The 22,268-nt window shown below is 44.9% G+C and overlaps 1 protein-coding gene across 1 annotated transcript in view; it reads right to left on the bottom strand.

Annotated features, from left to right (window-relative positions):
• Positions 1-22,268, bottom strand: part of LOC147902204 (uncharacterized) — a 57,964-nt gene that overhangs the window by 11,633 nt on the left and 24,063 nt on the right. Inside the window, exon 4 of the mRNA XM_087374778.1 lies at positions 8,509-8,649. Within this exon, the coding sequence (XP_087230904.1) occupies positions 8,509-8,649 (141 nt within the window). The remainder of the gene's footprint in view (positions 1-8,508; positions 8,650-22,268) is intronic.

Raw genomic sequence — 22,268 nt, 5'->3', positions numbered from 1 at the left:
TAAGTCTTAATTCCAGCTTAATTGCAAACTCTTAAGTTCAAGTATATGTGTTTGGCAACTCGCAATCAACTCATTCAAATGCCTCTGCAAAATCCGTTGTTTGAATTGATAGAAAGCACCGAGTAGTTTACATTGGTATCAGAGCTTAGGCAGTGGTCCTGTACTCTGTGCTTTCTCTTGTTGAGTCTCTCCTTCGTTGAGTCATCTTGTCATCATGGCAGCCAATGGACCTGACCCTCCTCCTAACCTGCATGAGTTGAGTGCTCTCTTGGCAAACATTGCTCAACAGGTTCAAGTGTTGGAAAGCAGCCAAGCAGGAACTCATGACATAGGGCCCCAATCCCAAGGAAGAGGCCGTGCGGACAACACCAACTCCAACAAGGAGGGAAGATCATCCTCTTCTTCCCCTCCTCGAGGTAGACGGCGTCATCGGAGTCCATCTCCTTCGAGACGTCCACGGAGACGAAGGTATGCAAAGCATAAGGTACCTCTTGGAGATAAGCTCTTCAAGTTTACCAAGTACAAGGGAGAGGACAAGCCCGAGGTCTTGCTGGCCTGGATCCGAGACCTCGAGTATTTCTTTGAGGGGGACGAGTACGAAGACAAGGCGAAGATCCGGTTTGCCGTCTTGCACATGCAAGACCGTGCTTCACTCTGGTGGGCAGCTATGGTCAACACTGGACAGCAAGCCCACACCTGGAAGCACTTCAAGAAGAACTTGATGAGGCACTTCCTGCCTAAGGAGTTTAAGAGAGATACAATGGTGCAATGGGACATCCTCCGCCAACGCCAAGAAGAGAAAGTCAGTGAGTATGTTGATCGTTTTTGGGATACTTTGTTAAAAGTTCAAGCATTCAGTAGGAAGGATAAAAAAGAGCAGCAAAGGAAGTTCTTTGGTGGCCTACGGTATATCGTTCAGCATGAGGTGGACATTGCCACTCCTACTTCTCTCGAAGACACCATCAACATCGCCTTGAAGGTGGAGAAGAAACAATCTTTCTCCAACAAGCGGAATGGGAGCAACAACAAGCGAAAGTCCCAGGGAACCTCTTCCAAGGAACAAAAGGGTAAGGAGACAGCAAAGGACGCACCAAAAGAGCAAAAGTCAGCCAGCCAGCCTCCTTCGAAGAAAGCAGCCCGCACTTTCAGCTCATTGTCTCCACAACAGAAGCAAAAGTATTACTCCGAAGGGCGGTGTTTCAAGTGTGGCGATCGAGGCCACAACTTCTACGAATGCCCTCAAGCTGCCAAAAACAACAGCAACAAAGAAGCAGCCCTCAAAAAGCCAGTTTTGGTAGTCAACAAGGTGGAAGCACCTCCGGAAAAGGGAGCTGTAAACGACACCCATAGTTTATTGAAAACATGGGGTCAAGTAAAGGATCAATCCGCTTTGTTTTTGTTTGATAGTGGAGCTACTCACAACTTTATTTCTCATGAGATGGCACAGAACTTGGGGATAGCCCCAGAGGATAAAGGAGAAGCCTTGGAGGCAACTGCAGCCTTCAAGAACCAAGAAGAGAAGGTGTACCCCATCATCGGCAAGCTTCGGGTACACATCCAGGGGTACTTGGATCATCTACCCTTCATGGTGGCACCACTTCAAGGATCAGATGTAATTCTCGGCATGCCCTGGCATAAGCAAATCAACCCCCGAATCGATTATGTGAAGAATATTCTAACCCTCCAACATAAGGGTAGAGATGTGAGCATTACAGCGGGAGTTTCAGGAAACACCATTCCTATGGTAAGTCATGCACGATCTCCCAATTTGCTTAAGAAAGGAGTATGTTCTTTTCTAGTGTTTGTACGCGATAAGCAACCAAGTGAAGAAAAGTCAGATCCTCTCACAAAAGAAAGATTAGATTTCCTTCAGGAATTCTCTAGTTGCTTCTCTCAGGAACTTCCTAGTCACCTCCCTCCTAAGAGACCAGAGGATCACAAAATTGACTTAGTTCCAGGGTCTTCACCTCCAAATAGACCCCCATATAGAGTTAGTCAATCTCAACAAGATGAAATCTTTAAGCAAGTCCAAGAACTCTTGGACAAGGGATTGATCCAACCCAGTAGTTCTTCTTTTTGCTCTCCTGTCTTACTAGTCCAAAAGAAGGATAAAACCTTCAGGATGTGCATAGACTATAGAGCCTTAAACAAACAGACGGTTAAGAATCGTTTCCCAATTCCTCGTATAGACGATATCTTTGATCGTTTAGGAGGATTTGAAATTTTCAGCCGCATAGATCTTAAGAGTGGCTACCATCAGGTACGAGTTGTACCTGAGGACATTCATAAAACAGCCTTCCGAACCACATTTGGGCTGTATGAATATATGGTAATGCCATTTGGCCTTACTAATGCCCCAGCCACGTTCAATCGACTGATGGAACGGTTGTTCAGGAACTATAGACAGTTCACTGCCGTCTTCTTTGATGACATCCTCATTTTCAGCAAGAATGAGGAAGAGCATAAGGAACATCTAAAGATTGTGTTTCAAATCTTAGCTGAAAATGCTCTTCACATCAATGAGAAGAAAAGTGAGTTCTTTCTTCCTGAGATTCACTATCTTGGTCACATTATCTCACGAGAAGGTGTCCGTATGGACCCAGCCAAGATACAGACAATTGTAGAGTGGCCTGACTTGAAGAATGCCCATGAGGTAAGGTCTTTTCTAGGCCTATGCTCATATTACCGAAGGTTTATTTGGCATTTTGCTGAACTTGCAGCCCCTCTACATGATCTCACTAAGAAAAATCTGAAGGTCAGATGGACCCAAAAAGAAAAGGACTCTTTTAATGCTCTAAAGCATGCCCTGACTACAGCTCCTGTACTTATCATTCCTGACTTAAGGAAACCATTCCTAGTAGCAGCTGATGCCAGTGGCGATTGCCTTGGGGCTTCTCTTACCCAGGATGGTCATGCTGTGGCCTTTGAAAGCCGACGGCTAAGAGATGCTGAACTTCATTATGATATCTATGAAAAAGAACTCTTAGCTGTAATTCATGCTCTCAAACTTTGGAAACATTATCTTTTAGGGATAGATTTTCTTGTAAAAACTGATCATGAAAGTCTTAAATATTTTCTAACTCAACCTCTGATCAGAGAGAGACATATGAAATGGTCTACCTTTCTGCAATCATTTCATTTTCAGATACAATATACTCCTGGAAAAGAGAATGTAGTGGCTGATGCCCTTTCTCGTAGACCACGGCTTCACCATATTTCAGTTCCCTATCATGATGAGCTAACAGCCCTCAAAGAATTCTATGAGGGAGATGCTGATTTTGCTCAGCCATGGGCACATTTGAAAGACGGAGGGCGTTTGCAGTAAAAGAAGGCCAATGGGTCTTATTGAAATTTGAGAAAGCCCGGTTAAAAACCAAAGTGGGCAAAAAGCGCATCTTCTTCAAGCTATCCTTTCGATATTATGGTCCTTTTCAGGTGTTGCAGGTAATAAATGATGTCTCAGTCCGATTGAGACTTCCAGAGCATTGGAAGATCCACAATGTCTTCCACGTAAGCTTGGTGAAACCCTTCATTAGGGAACCACCTCAAGAGCCAACACTGGACGATGCACCTGAAGTAGAGGACACTGAGATCTTGTTGATCCCAGAACAAATTATTTTGCATAACTTCACTACGGGACGTCGAGGCACGACTCGCAAAATGTACCTTTTGAAGTTCAGAGGGCTCCCATCCACCGATGCCCAATGGGTGGACAGAGCTACATTTCAGGAGTGTCCTGAAATCCTGGATGCTTATGAGGAAGCATTTCAGTTGCGGACAACCGAATGAAAGACGGAGGGAATGTCATCCTGCTTCAACATGTATCCACTTGCTTGGTACTATTTCTTTTTTTTCAATAGTATGCTTATTAAGAAATGAAATGTTTTCCTTCTGTTCAGTTACGGACAATGGGGAGTAGGTCTAGCATTTGAGGGTGGACCCCCTTGCTTGGGGTTATGGGCATTAGTGACCCACAAGAGTGATGGCCTCTCTTTGAGAGGGACATCTAGAAACCACACCCCACCTGAGTACCCAAACATGGGACCAATCAAATGCACAGATTGCATACCGACCTAGGAACCATTCAAGAGAATGGTCCCTGAGCTTTGGGTGTGGGCCTGGCAGCATGCCAAGAGTAATGGAGATACAAGATAAGACGACAAACAAATGAGCTCAGTATGGCTCAGTTATGACCTTAGAGTACGTCAATAGATAGTCTAAGCTGTTAGGAACCCGTGGGTGCAATCAGAATTTAATTCTGACAACTTTGAAATTTTAGGGTTTTTGGGAGTGACGTGGCAGCTGACACGTGGCAGACTGCCACATGGAATCTGAGCTGGCAGGTCAGTCCACCTGTCCCACACATGTGGCAGCATGCATGGCAAGTGGCAGGGCATGCAGGCCAAGTGTTTGGCCCCAAATCTGGTAGATTTAGGGCAAGTGGTGGGCTGTCCTCTTTGGGACTGCAGCCCACCAAAAATCTGGGACAAGTGTCCACCTTCCACTCTAGGCCTAGGAGGGGGGCTGAGCCTATAAAAGAAGGCCTCTCCCCTTCATTCCACACATGAAAATTTCGTCACTTTTCTTCTCCCTCCTTTTAGATGATGCAGCAGAACCTCTCCAGCTCCTTGGGTGCAGCCAGCTTCTCCCCAGGCCATTCTCTCACCTCAGCAGCACTTTCTCTCTCTACAACAGCACATTCTCTCTCTACAGTTCCAGCCCCTCCTCTCCAGAAATCTGCCCCCTCTCAGCTCTTCTGGAACAGCAGCAGCATCCTCTCTCCTTCACCTAGCCTGGAGCAGCCACAGCCCCTTTCTCTCTCCTGCTGCAGTCTTTCTCTCTCTTCTGCAGAATTTCTCTCTCTACTGTTCCAGCCCATTTCCCTTGCAGAAATCTGCCTTTCTGTGCACCTCTGGAACAGCAGCAGCTCCTCTCTTACATCTCCTCCCTTGGGATCAGCATTGGCACTCTCTCTCTACAGCTATCACTCCATAAAAGCTTTCTCTCTCTAGCCTACAGGCTGTTTTTTCTAAGCTGTTCTCATTCCAGCCCCATTTCCACACTCCCCTCACCCAAGGTAGCTTCAGAGGCATCAAGGACTTCATCTACAAAAAGGCCAAGTCACGAAGGGAACCTGTATTGTCAAGTTTATCTCATTTACAGCACTATTTCATGTTGTTTCTACTATCTTTCTAGAAACTAGTGTTTGTCTCTAATGTTGGATGTAAGTGGTGATTGTTGCAGGCTTCTTCCTTGTGGATTGGGCAAGCCAAGAGCTGAAACCTGAGCTTGGAGTCCTCCTTTTTGTTGTCTACCTTGTACATATGCTCTTGAGTCTTGTATCTAGGTCCTAGGTTTTCACTGAGTTCATCAGTTTGGAAGGTGCATTGCACCTTGGTCTTGTATCTCCATTTTCAAGCATAAAGTGAGCCTGGATAAGGGGGGGGCCCCGTCTTGGCCCCTCAATCATATTGCATTCTCCAATGATGTCACTTTGTGTTTAAGCTGTATAAGTCTTAATTCCAGCTTAATTGCAAACTCTTAAGTTCAAGTATATGTGTTTGGCAACTCGCAATCAACTCATTCAAATGCCTCTGCAAAATCCGTTGTTTGAATTGATAGAAAGCACCGAGTAGTTTACAATATGCTATGGTAGGCAAGATGCATTGGTGCATGGTTTTACAGATTCAGACTATGCAGGGAATGCAGATAACCGGAAGTCTACTACCGGTTATATTTTCACATTTGCAGGAGGTGCTATATCATGGGTGTCTCAGTTGCAGAAATGCGTTGCACTGTCAACTACTGAAGCTGAATATGTTGCAGCCACTGAGGCTTGCAAGGAAGCAATATGGCTTACTCGGCTGGTGGAAGATTTGGGCATTACAGGAGATATGCCAGTTTTGCATTGTGATAGTCAGAGTGCTATCATGTTGGCAAAGAATCCGGTCTTTCATCAGAAGACCAAGCACATAGATGTGAAATATCATTTCATCAGGGAGGTACTGGAAGACAAGCGACTTGAGCTTGTGAAGGTGCATCCTGATGATAATCCTGCAGATTTGCTCACTAAGAGCTTGCCTACAGAGCGGTTTGCACATTGCCGCCACATCATGGGATTAGGATGAGACCATTCTTATTTTATGGTCTTGTATACAGTAACTGTATATTGCTGTAATTTTTATTCTTTTCTCCCCTTTAGGCACATTGGCCTTTAGGTGGGAGGTTGTTGGGGTAAAGGCACATTGCCACCCCTTTATTAAAGATATGACACCTATGACTGTCTTAAGACAGTCATAGGGTAAAAAAACCTAATCCTAATAGAACTTAAGAGTCTGTGGTGTGGCTCATCACTTCACACCCGCATCTATTGTGTCACTTCTCTCTCTCACTCTCTCCCCATTGTACTTCTCCCCCTTTCCTTCCCTCTCACCAAATACCTATAGTTCTACCTTTCCCATGCAGTACGAGGTCAAGGCATGTCATGATGTGCTGCCCCTGCAAGCTCTACAAACTTCTTGTTTGCTCATTAGTTGTGGCAATCCCTCCAACATGCCTACCTTCCACATCCCTTCCAGAGCGGAATATTGGATGTGCCCAAACCTCTTGTGCTTTAGTCTAGACATCCCTGCATCTCCTTCTACCATCGTTGCACTAATCTTGTAGAGTACCTCTTCTTCGACATCTCGAGCAATCACCTTATCCATCGCTTTGGATTTGATGACAACTTCATCCTCCTCGAAAACTGATTGACTGAAACCTTAACCACACCACAAATTCATCTCCCAAAACAAAACGCAGCTGCTGGAGTCAATTCGCAACATGGAAACAAGCCTGAAACTGGATGAAAACTTCATCACAGCAAGAAGGAAGAATCGCAGCACTCTCGAGCAAATCGCAGATGGGAGTAGATATACCTGGATGAATCCAGGAACCTTCCCAAACTCATCCTCTAAAGCACAACATAGTGCAATTTCAATCTCATGATAGTCACTCATAAGGATCAAAATCATAAACTCCATCACGCATAGCAGGGACTAGCTACTATGACATCCCCACTGACGTCATCAGCGCCCAACAGTGGGTGTAGACCATAGTATAAAAATATGCTCTCACATACAAATCCACACACCCACACATACTTGAGCATCCATTTATACAAAGTCTTCATACTGAGTTTCTGTCGGCAATCCGGAGGTGAAGGGCAAACTCAGCCATGACGAAGGCTAGCACTAAAGGAGAAGGCTGGAAACTTCGAACAAGCCATGACGTCATCAGCGCCCAACAGTGGGTGTAGACCATAGTATAAAAATATGCTCTCACACATACAAATCCACACACCCACACATACTTGAGCATCCATTTATACAAAATCTTCGTACTGAGTTTCTGTCGGCAATCCGGAGGTGAAGGGCAAACTCAGCCATGACGAAGGCTAGCACTAAAGGAGAAGGCTCGAAACTTTGAACAACGCCTTAAAAACTAAACAATGAATCTGGTAGGTGAATCGCTGTAGAGAGAGAAGAGAAATGACTACTTCTAGTTTCAAAGTAACTTTCTTCAAAAGCTTCCCTTTCAATTCTGATAACATATAAACTTTCTTCTATTTGCAAAGAAAACTTTCAATAGCTTTTAAAAGGTCTCTTAAGTTACTAGAAAGCAAAATTGAAGCATCAATTGTGACTAAATCAGCATCGATAAAGCTTTGGAATCTCTTACTTTTACAACAACAAGGTTCTCTAAGGATAGAAGATTTTGAATGCTCTAAAAGTCTTTTACCTATCGCTCCATATTTGAAAGCCTTTTGTCCTAAAGTTTTCACATACTTCCAAGCTACTACTGGATGCTTCCAAATTCTTCTCACATAATGATGGAGAGAATCCATTACTTCAGGAGACTTCAAAATCAAGTTCAAGCCTACCTTGTCGAGAGAAGGAGTTTTAAGGTGTATATAATGGAGCTTATTTAGATTCAAATCCTCAAAAGATAATTTTTCCAAGGTGTATTGAAGTTATTGACATTATATATTTCAAAAACTTTTATTGAAAAAAGACCCAGGGACATTAGTCTATATAGGGAAAGAAGTCTATCTAGGGAAATTAATCTCACGAAGCAAAAACTCTTGGAACTGGGGAAGTTAAAGGAACTGAAAGAAAGGAAGAGGCAACTCACGATCAACATGTGAGATTGCAGGAGAGCTAGGACAATCCCGTAACATAACTTTAGGTTTCTATACAAGGGTAGTTATATGACTATGTTGGTAAGAGGAATGTTAAAGGGCTTGATATGAGTTCTCCAAATATGCCTGTGACAATTTAACCCCACGCCCTTGTATGTTCTTACGCTACAGCCTTCCTAGACCAATCACCACATTTGGAGAACAACATAGAGACCATAAAAGTCATATCTTTAACAAGGCTGACATAAATGTTACCTTAGAGCATTATTGTGAATTGTAACATCTTAATGAAACGCAAACTTCAAAGATTAAAACATCATAAATCTTACCCTCGTGCTAGACACTCCCTATATTCAATGATCTGACCACGTAGAATATGATTTGGACGCAATGTTTTATCCACACCAGTCCCATTGCCTCCAGGCGGTGGTGGCAACACTTCTCCTGTTTTAGGGCTTGTATCATGCGACCTGCCAGCACAAAGAAAACTTCACTAATCAAACTAAGTTCCACCCTTGTGATATAAGTAGGAACGTAAGAGGGCAATGCATTAAACCAATATACAAACATGCTTAAAATGTGCACTTGAATATAAGACAAGGAGAGCCAGCAAATATACAAATGTATGCTGTTCACAATTACCATGCATACATGAATAGAAACCTCACTATTTCTCTAACCCACTAACAAAATTTGGAGCCCACTATATATTATGGCTTCTAATACCATGAGCTGCTATATAGAACACTCCCTAAACGAAAACATATATCCGTTTAAGTATTCCTGTGTAAATATCAAATGCATATCAAACTCCACGAGCAACAGGATGATTGAATCAAATGATGAGGCTTGGACGCAAAAGAATGCCTTGAATGTTTACATTAGTATTGTGGACACTATCAGCTAGGGACATAGTATGACAATTTAAAAACGGAGAAAAATGACATTCATCATTACATTACTATATTCCAAAACACATGGACAAGTAATTGTGTTGATTTCAGCCATAGTTAACAATTTCAAGCATCAAAGCTTCTTATTGCTTTTTTTGGAAAAGAGTGATATATTCCATTCAAAACAAATCATACAACAAGTGGGAGAGAAAGTACTCTATCCCTAGCCTCAACAATGTGGCAAAAAAGCCATGGAGGTGGTCTAAAATGCCACGACATCCCAAAAGGGGTCAAATGAAAAAATAATGAGCAGTCCCATGTCCTCATGAATTATATAAGTCTCCCACGAGCTGCCAAAGAGGTGCATGTACACCGCTCCCACTGACTCCTGAGAGTGAAGATAATCTCCGCCCAAATGGAAGCGAGAGTGTCAGCCTCCGTGCATAAATGGCCCCCAAGGACAAAAGAACATCGCGAACACGCTTCTTATTGCTTTTGAGGGATTTCTATTCGAAAAGGCATATTTCAAAAGAGCAATCCCACCCACTCCTTTCTTTGTGGTCGCTATCGTATCGTCATATATGAATGTTTCATATTGGTGAGCTGAGTTCACAAACTCAGCTTTGGCTTTGAATTCTTGAACATAAAAATCCAAACCTTCATTTGTCGTACGAAAATTAAGAAGCTTCTTAAAATTTTTGAAATGATTGACTTGAATGTAAATTGATTACAATTTTTGCCTGATTGGGGTGGGTTTTGGAAATACATCATGCCACCAAATCAAAGCTTGACCTCGCAAATACAATAACCTTGAGCTACGTGCTTGTCTTCTTGACAATAGTCCACTTATATTGCCTTCTTATGTCATGAATATGGTTCAGGTTAAAAACCTCGATGAATTGGTGCTCGAGAAGAACTAACTGGATGTTGTACGGTTTGGATCATTTGATTCTACGTTGGAAGCTATGGAGGGCTGGCCTCTTCCAGAAGAGTAGTTTTGGCCTTCACGTGTAGGGCACTCGAGGAGGGTGAAGGAGGTGCCCTTCTTCTCCTACACCACACGCATTGGTCACCACCTCCAACAAGAAACTGCAGCTTGGACTCCCTCGACAAAGTGGCACTGGGTTAAGTAGCAGGTTCCATAGGAGGTTATCTCTAGATTTTGGTCAAAGTTATGGACCAGCCGTGGGCCACAAAAGATTTCGTACTTCTTCAATAGTGGCCCATGGAGGTTGGCCCATCGGTCCATGGATGAAGTACATGCGAGTAGATGGTAGATGCCACAGCTGCACAAATAGAGATATGGAGACAATCCCACATGTCTTTGAAGCTGCCCCACAACACATAAGATTTGGATGGGGGCCCTCCGGATTGTCACCATGACATTGATGATGCAACACGACTTCAGTTGCGGTATGGTCGCTTGCCTGACAGAGGGGCACTTCTCCATTGATCCAACCTTTCCAGCTTACAAGATCAAGGTCAGCAGGTCTTTTGGATAGAGAATAGCATGCAACGCCTCCTTTTCGACCGACATCGCCGCTTGGAACTAGGAGACATTGTCCAGCATCACCGTTTGGAATTGGGAGGCCACCAGGTCCCCCCAACAGGCACGCTAGTTGCCATTTGGCAAGACATTATCTACACCCTACATGCCATATGGGCATAGTGATGGATGTCACGATCTCGGATGACCACTGACAAGCAAGCGCATTTCTACGAGGGTTGGCCAACAGGTGTTGTCTATGTATTCACAGAAAGAGATATTTGTTGGATGTATAGTCCTCCACCCTGGTTGCTAGCCCCTGTTTTTTAGAGATTCCCTAGGCAACGAGCTGGGCTCTCTCAAAACTCATTGGACAACCAATTCTTTGTTCACCTTTCTTCCACTATCAACAGCTTTCTTCCACTATCAACACCCCATGGTTGACTTATATGTATGGCTGGTTAGTTCAAGCATAAATAGAGAGTCCTTTTCTCGCGAAAACGCGGGAGGGAGCTACTAAAAGTTAAGCCTATAAAAGAAAATACCTTAGAAAATGATCTTTATCTCCTAGGTTAGGACATGATGATCCATCACCTCCATTCCCAAGGATGCTGTTGTGAGTCAAAGAGCCAATAGAAGCTGCTCGCAGATGTGAATAAAAGGACTAGAACACAAGCCTTGACAATACAAAATAGATGGATGCAACGCAACAAAAGGCCACATAATTCTGATTGAAAATATGAACAACTGGAGGGGAGCGCGGCTTTGTTTAGAATCTTTTTGGCTAAGTCGAAAACCGCCCTAGAGTATTGTTACACAAGCGAATAGAAACTATGAGTACATTAATATGCAACTATTGATATATTGCAATCTGAAAATTCCCACCTATAAGGCCTGATATGAGAAGAGCACAGGGACATGGTACCAATGAGGAATGGGGGGCACAAGAGTCTATTGTGTGAGCATCTATCAATTGTCTTCACAAAACACATATCCATTTGCTTGGTAATCCATTTATTGCATCCCTTTATTCTCTGAAATTTCATGTCTTTAAACCAAAAGAATGCATATCTTTTTTTATTGTTTAGTTAGGTACTCGTGGGCTAGGGTTTAGCATTTGAGGGTGGAACCCCATTGAAGGGTTACGGGCATTAGTATCCCACAAGTTGAGACATACCTCTTATGAGAAATGTAAAAAACACTAGTACCCAAACATTGGACCAATCAAATGCATAGAATTCATAAAAACCCGGCAACTATTAAAGAGAATGTTTACAATAGCCTTGGGCGTGAGCTTGTAAACATGAAAGAGTCAAAGAGATACAAGACAAGACGACAAATTAATAGGCCTAATAGGTTATGTGAGAAGGCCAACCAAACTCAACTAACCCTAGACTAGCCCTTTGAATAGAGCCAACTGGTAGAAACCTAAGGGTGAAAACAGAAGTTAAATCGTAGTATTGATCACCCAAACTTAATTTTTTCAATCAAACAAATAAAGAGTGATTAAAATAACCCTGACACGTGTGGCATAATGATATGGCATGCTAATGTGACAAGCTGAGTGCAATCGTGAGGTGGCAACCATGACATGTGGCATGGGACACATGGCAGCCCGGGCACAAGGCACATGGCAGCCTATGGGGACATGTGGAGGGCACCCCTTGTCACTGCAAGAATTTCCCCCCATGCATTCCACCAAATTCCAAGGGGTCCAAGCCCACCATTGTCTTTGTCTCTAGTAAGTGGAAGTGAATCAACCGCCGTTAGAGTGGACCAAAACCATGCCCCTCCTGAAAAAGGCATTGTTACCGTCCCCCGATCTCATAGTAGGCTGGACAGACACATAAGAAATGCTGACTGCGAATCCCACCGTTCCGCGAAAGCGAAAAGTTGGACAGCACTAACTATCCACTCTGGAAGTTCAAGATGAAGACCATCCTAAGCGCATACGAGCTTTGGGATACTGCTACTGGGGTGGACGTGAACCCGGTTGCAAGATCGAATCCAGCCAATGCAGGACAACAGATAGTACCAACTGCGGATGAGATTCTCGCGTGGACAAGAAGAAATGCAGATGCATTGTGTTCTATTGCCTGCAGTGTAAGTGTTCTGTCATGGCGTTAATTCAACATGTCACCACAACGGAGGAGGCATGGACGGTCTTGAAAAATCAGTACGAGACCACGAATCAGACGCGGATTCAGAATCTGGAGACTCGACCTCGAGGTGACCGCTCTACAAACAGCTTCGAGCAATGCACCGGCGGTAGAGGCCTAGATAGCCATTATGCAATCAGTGATCGAGAAGACCTCTAGATGGGTAGATGTGGCAAAACGCGAACCTACAAAGGCAGCCGTCTCAGCCAATATCATGGAGAGCAACAACAAAGGGCCAGTACGGCTCTCAATATCAAGATTCACAGGATCCCCCTCTCACAGTGGCTACACCAATGGACAACGCGACTACTTTCGTGGCTACTATCCTTGGTCTCGTAGATCACAGAATCGAGGGAGAATGGCAGGTGGGAGCCGAGACACTCACGCTCGACTAGCAGCCCTGACGAGGGTCTAACACCTCTACAGGTTGTGGAGAGCCGCATCATGATCTAGCAATGGAACCTGTCCCACAAGGAGGGGAAGTGGACGGTTGTACGACATGGATGACTCCTCACAGGCCCCCGTCCGACACCCGCCCACCCTCCCACCTAGGGGGGGGGGGGGGGTCTATGACACTAAAGACACCGAGACACTATCATGTACCATCTGGACCAATAATGGGACCTTGGCATCCTAGCTCGTCGGAAGGAGACCGAGACTCTGTCCCAGCTGTGGACCGTGTTAATGCCAGGGTAAGATCATTTATATTTCTTAACTGTACTCCTCAGGTGATTAATCACGTGAAGCACATGATGGTGGCCAAAAGTATATGGGAGCATTCGGCGTCCATGTATAACCGAACCTCTCCCATGAAGAGGGTCTCACTGGAGGTCCAGATCGATTGTTGGATCCCAAGAAGTCTTCAACAAGTTAAAGGAACTTCAACAGGAGATCCTCCAAGCGGGGAAGCAGATTTTATAAGAGGACAAGGCCATAACTCTTGTATCCCAGTTATCCTCTCAATACAAGGCCTTCTATTCATCCTTGATCACGAGTGGTAGGGTGAATGCATTGACCTAGGAGGAATTGGTCCCCATGGTGCTTGACCAGGCGGAGCACTTCGTCGATTGTACCTACGACAATCAGCCTGAGGCTTTGACAGCTAATCAGAAAGACAGAAAGCACTTGACAGCTAAGGAACGAGAAGTGCTCAAAGCATCCCATACGTGTAACCAATGTGGCCAGAAAGGTCATTATTGGCATCAATGTCCCCAAAGGAACACAAGGGGTCCGGTAACAGGTGGCCAATAGTGCGACTGCTGCGACCAAGTATACTCCAGTCTTCTAGTAGCACGAGGCAAGCGCTACCAGTAGGCTTTTTGGATCCAGATGGAGGATTGCTTGCTTGTTTGTGGCAGTAGGACCCACCGATCAAGTGCACCGAGCAGGGAGTCATTTATCGAGGCAGGCTTTCAGGCAGACCTCAAGCCACGAGGAGTTGTTCCCGCCGACTCGGGTGGCAGTTTGTTACCCGTTGATATTTTGTTTGGACGTTATGACCTGGCGGATCCAAAGGGGGTCTCCTAGTGTTCTGTTGCAGCTATTGTCTAATGATGCTGGAGATCTGGATGGGTCAGTAGATTGCTAATGCGGGAACCCAGACACACTTGATTGATCCTTGTGAGTTATTGTATGCCTGTTGCCATTGGAGCACTAAAGTTCATCGATCCGGCGACGGTGTACTGTTGAAAATGGGGAGAGGGTGAGAGACACTCATCACATGATTGGAGACAAGAGCTGAGGCACAATAGCTGATGTTGATAGATGGTGAAATCATAGCAAGTACATGGCCTCATTTATAGACTAGGCAAGCCTTATCTTCCCACACTGATGTGAGGGAAAGAGGGGAGTGGAACGTTAGGAGACACAAACACAAGGAGTGTGGGTGTGTGAGAATGTCTTGAGCCACACCACAAACTCAAAGGTTTTATTAGGATTAGGTATTCACCCTATGACTGTCTTAGGACAGTCATAGCAGTCATAACATTTAAAGGGTGGCAATGTGCCTTTACCCCAACAACCTCCCACCTAAAGGCCAATGTGCCTAAAGGGGAGAAAAGAATAAAAATTACAGCAATATACAGTTACTGTATACAAGACCATAAAATAAGAATGGTCTCATCCTAATCCCATGATGCGGCGACAATGTGCAAACCGCTCTGTAGGCAAGCTCTTAGTGAGCAAATCTGCAGGATTATCATCAGTGTGCACCTTCACAAGCTCAAGCTGCTTGTCCTCCAGTACCTCCCTGATGAAATGGTATTTCACATCTATGTGCTTGGTCTTCTGATGAAAGACCGGATTCTTTGCCAACATGATAGCACTCTGACTATCACAATGCAAAACTGGCATATCTCCTGTAATGCCCAAATCTCCCACCAGCCGAGTAAGCCATATTGCTTCCTTGCAAGCCTCAGTGGCTGCAATATATTCAGCTTCAGTGGTTGACAGTGCAATGCATTTCTGCAACCAAGACACCCATGATATAGGACCTCCTGCAAATGTGAAAATATAACCGGTAGTAGACTTCCGGTTATCTGCATTTCCTGCATAGTCTGAATCTGTAAAACCATGCACCAATGCATCCTGCCTACCATAGCATATGCACAAGTCTTTGGTACCCTTGAGATACCTCAAGACGCCTTTCACTGCTTCCCAGTGCCGCTTGCCTGGATTTGCCATATACCTGCTGATGACTCCCACCGCAAAAGCAATATCCGGACGAGTGGCAACCATGGCATACATCAAAGAACCAACTGCAGATGCATACGGAACCTTGGTCATCTCAGCCTTATCATCATCTGATCTGGGGCTGTCCTTACTGCTGAGTTTAAAATGAGGAGGCAACGGGGTACTAATAGACTTCCCCCCCTCCATTTTAAACCTCTGCAGTACTTTGTCAATGTACTCCTTGTGTGACAGAAACAAAAGTCCCTTGGACCTATCACGAATAATCCGCATACCAAGAATATGGTTTGCATCACCCAAGTCTTTCATGTCAAAAGACTTATGCAGTTGCTTCTTCAAAGCATTGATCTCCTGCTGAGATTTGCTAGCAATCAGCATGTCATCCACATATAGAATGAGTAGCATCAAACTGCCATCCTTTGCCCGTTTGGTGTACAAGCAGTGATCGATCTCACACCTATGATACCCTTGGGACTGCATGAAGGCATCAAACTTCTTGTACCATTCCCTTGGTGCCTGCTTGAGTCCATACAAGCTCCTCTTGAGCTTACACACAAGCTTCTCTTTCCCTTTAACAGCATATTCCTCTGGCTGACTCATGTAGATCTCATCATGGAGATCTCCGTTAAGAAAAGCAGTCTTCACATCCATCTGACATAAATCCATGTCCTCATGAGCAACAAGAGCTAACACTGCTCTCAAAGTAGTCATCTTGACTACAGGGGAAAAGATCTCATCAAAGTCAATGCCCTTCTCCTGCTTAAATCCCTTGGCAACCAATCTGGCCTTATACCTCGGTAAAGCATGTGAATCCACTTTGACTTTGTAAACCCTTGCATGGCAAAACCTTTCTGCCTGCAGGTAGCTGCACCAAGTCCCATGTATCATTATGAAGTAAGGAGTCCATTTCTGACTGCATGGCTTTCTCCCACTTCCTTTTCTCTGTTCTTCCCATAGCTTCCCTGAAGCTGGAAGGCTCACCACAATCTGTTAGCATGATAAAATCAGCCACATTATTGGCTCCTGGAACAAACCTGTCAGGAGGCCGTTGTACACGGGTGCTCCTCCTAACAAAATGCTCCGTATTAGGCTGCTGTCTAGCCTGTTCGTCATGCATGACGGGTGGCTGTACCACCATATTTGGCTGTCCTACAGCGCCATTTGCTGGCATATCCAGTGGTGCATCATTGGCAAAATTGTCTGGCTGATTTTCAGCCTGTATACCCTCTTGAACAGGGTTATTTATAGCAGCCTGCTGCTGCATATTAATGGGCATTCTTTGCTGTCTGACATCATCATAAACAACCCTCCTGTATTCCACAGGTTGCATGGGTTCTTTGTGTACACTATCCTCTTTAAAGATGATGTCATTGCTGCGTATAATCTTCCGTTTGACAGGATCCCATAACCTGTACCCCATTTCACCTTCGTCACCGTAACCCATGAAGATGCATCTGAAAGACTTTGGTTCCAGTTTGGTGCGCAGTTCTTTGCGTACATGAGTAAAGCACTCGCAGCCAAACACACGTAAGTGCTTATATGAAGGTGGCTTGCCAGACCACACCTCCTCTGGCACTTTCAACTCCAAAGCCTTGTTCGGCGACCTGTTAATTAGGTGAACTGCTGTTTGCACGGCTTCTGCCCAAAAGCCATGGGGCAATGCAGCATAAGACAACATACATCGAACTTTCTCCTGGATAGTCCGATTCATTCGCTCACTCACACCATTTTGAGATGCATTATGAGGGGCTGTGAGTTCCTGTTTAATGCCCTTAGCTTCGCATAACTGTACAAAAGCATGTGACACATACTCACCCCCATTATCGGATCTGAGGCATTTCAGCCTGCATCCTGTCCGATTCTCAACCTGAGCGACAAACTTCTTGAAAGCATCTAAAGCATCGCTCTTATGCTTCAAGAAATAGACCCACACTTTGCGTGTGGCATCATCAATAAAAGTAATGAAATACTTTGCACCCCCTAGTGATAGCTGTGGCATCTCACACAAATCAGTGTGCACTAGATCAAGCGGTGCTCTATTCTGGGGAGTTCTCCTCTTATGAGGAGTCATAGAATGCTTTTCAAAAATGCAATGATCACAAGTAGGCAAATCTGAAAATGAAAGAGACGGCAGATAACCCAAACGTGACAGTTCTTGCATTCCTTTAACGGACATGTGTCCCAACCGGCTATACCACAATGAAACCTTCGGCAGCTCGGTTATGGCAACAACATGATTACCTACACTGGAAACATAAAGAGGATACAAGGTATCGCTCTTATAACCCTCAGCCACTACAACCTGGCCATCAGTAATCACCCATTTGGAATCCCCAAATGTGGTGTGGTAACCACTGTCATCCAACAAGCCAGTGCTAATCAGATTTTTCTTGATTTGCGGCGCATGGCGAACACCATCAAGCATAAATATGCGTCCATCAGGGAATACTATCTGTATACTGCCAATCCCTGCAATCTGACATGCATAGTTGTTCCCAAGGTGAACAACTCCATGAGTACCTGTGTAGGAAGTAAACCACTCCCTATGAGGCGTAACATGAAAAGAAGCACCTGAATCCAAGAGCCAGGTGTGCATGTCATGGCCATCAACAACCAATGTATGTGCAATTACAGCAGAAGAACATAATACATCATGTCTGTCACTGTCACTGTCCTCTGCTGCAACATTCACTGCATCCAAGTCATCTGCCTTGGCCTTGCCTTTGCCTTTGCTTCCACTGCCTGCATCCTTTGTCTCAGCCTTCTTGGCTTTCTGATCCCGTATAAACTTGAAGCACTTAGACTTCATGTGTCCCTTCTTGCCACAGTAAAAGCATTCAATATCCTTTTTGCCACGGGAATGACTGCGGGATTTGGACTTGCCAACATATCTCCCCTTCTGCTGAGTCCTATCTCTTTCCTGTACCTGCAAAGCATTGGAAGACTTGCTGCCCATATTATTCTTCCTGCTCATCTCCTCCATAAGGAGAGAGCTCTCCACATCAGCATACATAAGAGTGACATTTGAATTTGACAGAGTGGTCTTGAAAGTGTCCCAACTCTCAGGGAGGGTACACAACAAGAACGTAGCCTTGAACTCCTCATCAAGGTTCAATCCCTGTGCGATAAGCTGTGTAAAGATGGCATTGAACTCACTCAAGTGTGAGGTCATAGCTGTACCTTCCTTCATGCGAAGGTCGACAAGCTTCTTCAACCAATAAACCTTACTGGCTGAACTCTTTTGGGCATACAACTCTTCTAGCCTCTGCCATAGGCCATAAGAGGTCTTTTCTGCCTGAACATTGAACACAAGAGAATCAGTGAGAGTAAGCATGATAGCCGCCCTTGCGGACAAATCAAGCTCCTCCCACTCATCATCTGCCATCCCAGATGGCTTGACACCCTTCAACCTTATGGGCTTAGAAATCTTCTTTAGCAGAAGTACATTCAAACACTGTTCTGCCCATAATGCATAATTGTGTGCCCCTTCCAATTTCTTTATGTTCAGTATTGAGGATTCACTTTCCCCTGATGCCATATCAGACAAGGAAAGTGCCTGACTCCCTGTAAGTCAAAAAAATGACTAAATAAAATTCTGATTTCTCAGAAAACCTGCTCTATCAAGAGCCAGGAGCACTCACAATAGTGCTGTTTTTTTTTTTTAACTGTCAAAAAACCTGCAGCAAAACAGAAGATTTTCCCTCCAGTCACTGTACCTTCTGACACACTGTACCGTGCTCAAATAGGCATAAAACAGTAACTACAGAATGCTGCAGCTGTTCCACAAGTGTTTTATCAGTGCATCATCATCTGACAAAGCACAAAACACTGCTGTCCTGGACACTTCTCCCACCTCAGATGAGGCATTGCACTGATTTTATATGCATAAACCACTTGGCATACACTGTTTTGTCCACTGAAAAAGGCTCCAAACACCTCAGCCTGTCACAAAACCTGCAACAAAGTATGGGACAAATCCCAAGCAATCACCCTTCTGCCAAGGGGATAAAAGGCATCTGAAGTTCTCAAACAGTAACTCAAGTGCTCACAAGCAAAATCTGGGCAAAAGCCCCTTGATTTGACACCTGTACCAAGTGAAAAACACCCTCAACAATGAGGTAGCATACAAAATTCAGCACTCTCCTGGCACTTTCACCTAACAAAGTAATGCATAAACTGCCATGTGTACACAGTAACAACACAGATCCCAACGTACAAACACTGAAGAGAAGATCTTTTGAGCACTGTCAACGATGGACAGTTAGGGACCGAGTAAACTCGATGCGCCCTGGCCAAGCGTGGCTCAACTGAGATTTTCTAAGTGCCGTACACAAAATGTGACCTGCAAAGAAATGTCACTGATACACTGCGGAAAACGAGACCAATGTGGGCACCCTGGCTCCACACTGCCTCAAGGCATACACTGCATACAGTTCCAGGCAAAAGCCCTTTGAAATTGTCACCCGAAAACTGAGATTTGCACTCAGCAAAAGCATAAAAGCCCTCTGCGCGTACTTGCATGTACCACGCAAAAGAGCAGAGTGCTCTTCACTCTTTTCCTTCTTCCCCAAAAAAAATTTTCTGTGCCTGCTGTACCTACAAGTACTTGCTGTGCCTGCACAGAGTACCTGCTGTACCCTGTACTTGCGAGGGCACGGATCCCCAAAAAAACTGTCGAAATTCCCAAAAAAAATTTTGCACTCGAACCTTGGCTGAGGGTACAGCCGGTACGGCTGTACCTGTACGTGCACGCGTCCGTACAGCCGGTACGGCTGCCTGTCGCGGCTGGTCGCGGTCGCGACTGGCTGGTCGGCTGCTGCCTTGCAGCCGGTCGGCTGGCTGCAGCTGCCTGGCTGGCTGCGGCCGCCTGGTAGGCTGCGGCCGCCGGTTGCTGGTAGCAGCTAGCAGCAGCTAGCTGCTGGTCGCGCACCTGCTGCGCGCGGCTGCTCCCGCCTTGGAGCTGCAAGCTGACAGAGGGCACGAGGCCCGAGGGGAGAGGGAGGGGTAGACCGGAGTGAGAGGGAGAGGGTGGCTCTGATACCACTTGTGAGGGAAAGAGCGGAGTGGAACGTTAGGAGACAGAGACACAAGGAGTGTGGGTGTGTGAGAATGTCTTGAGCCACACCACAAACTCAAAGGTTTTATTAGGATTAGGTATTCACCCTATGACTGTCTTAGGACAGTCATAGCAGTCATAACATTTAAAGGGTGGCAATGTGCCTTTACCCCAACAACTGACACCTCATAGATGAGGTCACACACAAGAGAATCTAGATCCTCTAATCTAGGGGAGGAATCACACCTACCACATGAGCTGGCACAAGTGGCCTCAAGATTCTTCACACTCACACAACTGTAGGACACTCCTAGGACTCTAGGACCACACACACTAGGACTCCGATAGTTCCAACAAACCCCCCTTCGGAGCTAGGGTGACAAACTATGACATCATCCAGACTGTGCATCCCAGGCAATCTCAGAGGCTAACAGCTAAGCATAATTCAGAGGTTGAACCAAGCACTCTCATGGCTTAGGTGTCAACGTGATCAGAGACTCAAATCTGAGCATGGATGCATGACCAACTCATAGGTCTAGGGAGTACACCAACATCCTGGAACTCGGCTAGGCCTGATAAAGGAAAGACATAACAACCCCCCTGTCTCCTAACTGGGTACATGGAAATAAGTGGAGCCTTTCATGGGACAAGGCACACAAAATGACAAATTATTACATCATTTTAGGGGGACTACCCAAGGCAGAGTACCTAACACACACACGACTCTAGAAAGGCCACTCTTCATCTATCACCTCATGGAGGGATAGACCAGAAACAACAAAAGTGCAGGCTTGTTCCTTAGGTCCAGAAGGTGTAGCTTCATCGTCTTCGTCCTCACTCTGCTCCGCAACTAGATTGGCATGTTCTTTGACTTGTACCTTTGCCATCTTCTTGAAGCAACGATCCTCTGTATGGCCAAGCTTCTGACAGTAATTACATTTAAGAGGTTTTCCTTTCTTCTTGGGCTTGTTCTTGAGAAAGAATGCTTTGTCAGGAAGCTTCTGCTTTCTCTGTAAGCCTACGGTCCTCATCAATGAGATGAGCTACCATATCCTTAAAGCTCATATTGCGGCTGACTCTTAGGACAGCAAGGATCTCACTGTACTTGGAAATGTCTTCAATGCTTGAGAGAAGTACAGCAACTTGATCATCATCTTCAACAATGGCTCGGATGGCAAATAATTGTTGGAGAATTGACCCAAGATTGCTCAAGTGTTCATTGAGGGTTTCAGTTTCCTTCATCTTGAGCTTGAAGAGTTTTTGTTTGAGAAAGACTTTAGAATTATTGATCTTATTTCCAAACAAATTCTCTAATTTTTCCCAAACGTCATTTGCAGTCTTATCAAAATCCACATGGTGGATAAGGTTGTCAACTAAAGCTAGGCCAATGATAGCCATTGCTTTTTCATTTTGGTTCTCCCACCAACTGATTCTAGCATCATCACTTTTGGGTTTTGGCTCCTTGCCATTGGTGATATTCCATATGCCTTCTCACATAAGAAGAAGCCGGAGTTTCGTCTGCCAAGTTGGGAAATTGCTCCCTGAGAATTTCTCGATGAACGAGGAGATTTTTATGCTATCCATTGGTGGGAAGGTCTTAGCTGTTATTACAGCCAATGTCTAAATCCCTTACAATGTTTACTCAAAAAAATTAGGCATAGGAGACCTCAAACTATCAAGAAAGAATGCTGATTTCAGCCTTTAGAAGCATAACTTCCGGAATGGAATTGGAAGACATGGAGCTATACTAGATACATGCTCGACAGTAGCTTAAAAACAGCAATTTTTCATGTCATACCATGTGAGC

Source organism: Dipteris shenzhenensis, chromosome 5 (genome assembly GCF_047967505.1).
Source record: "Dipteris shenzhenensis isolate YYH24624 ecotype China chromosome 5, Dip_SZ_1.0, whole genome shotgun sequence".
Taxonomy (NCBI): domain Eukaryota; kingdom Viridiplantae; phylum Streptophyta; class Polypodiopsida; order Gleicheniales; family Dipteridaceae; genus Dipteris; species Dipteris shenzhenensis.
Note: the sequence above shows the minus strand (reverse complement) of the source record. Positions and strands in the feature narration are given on the sequence as shown.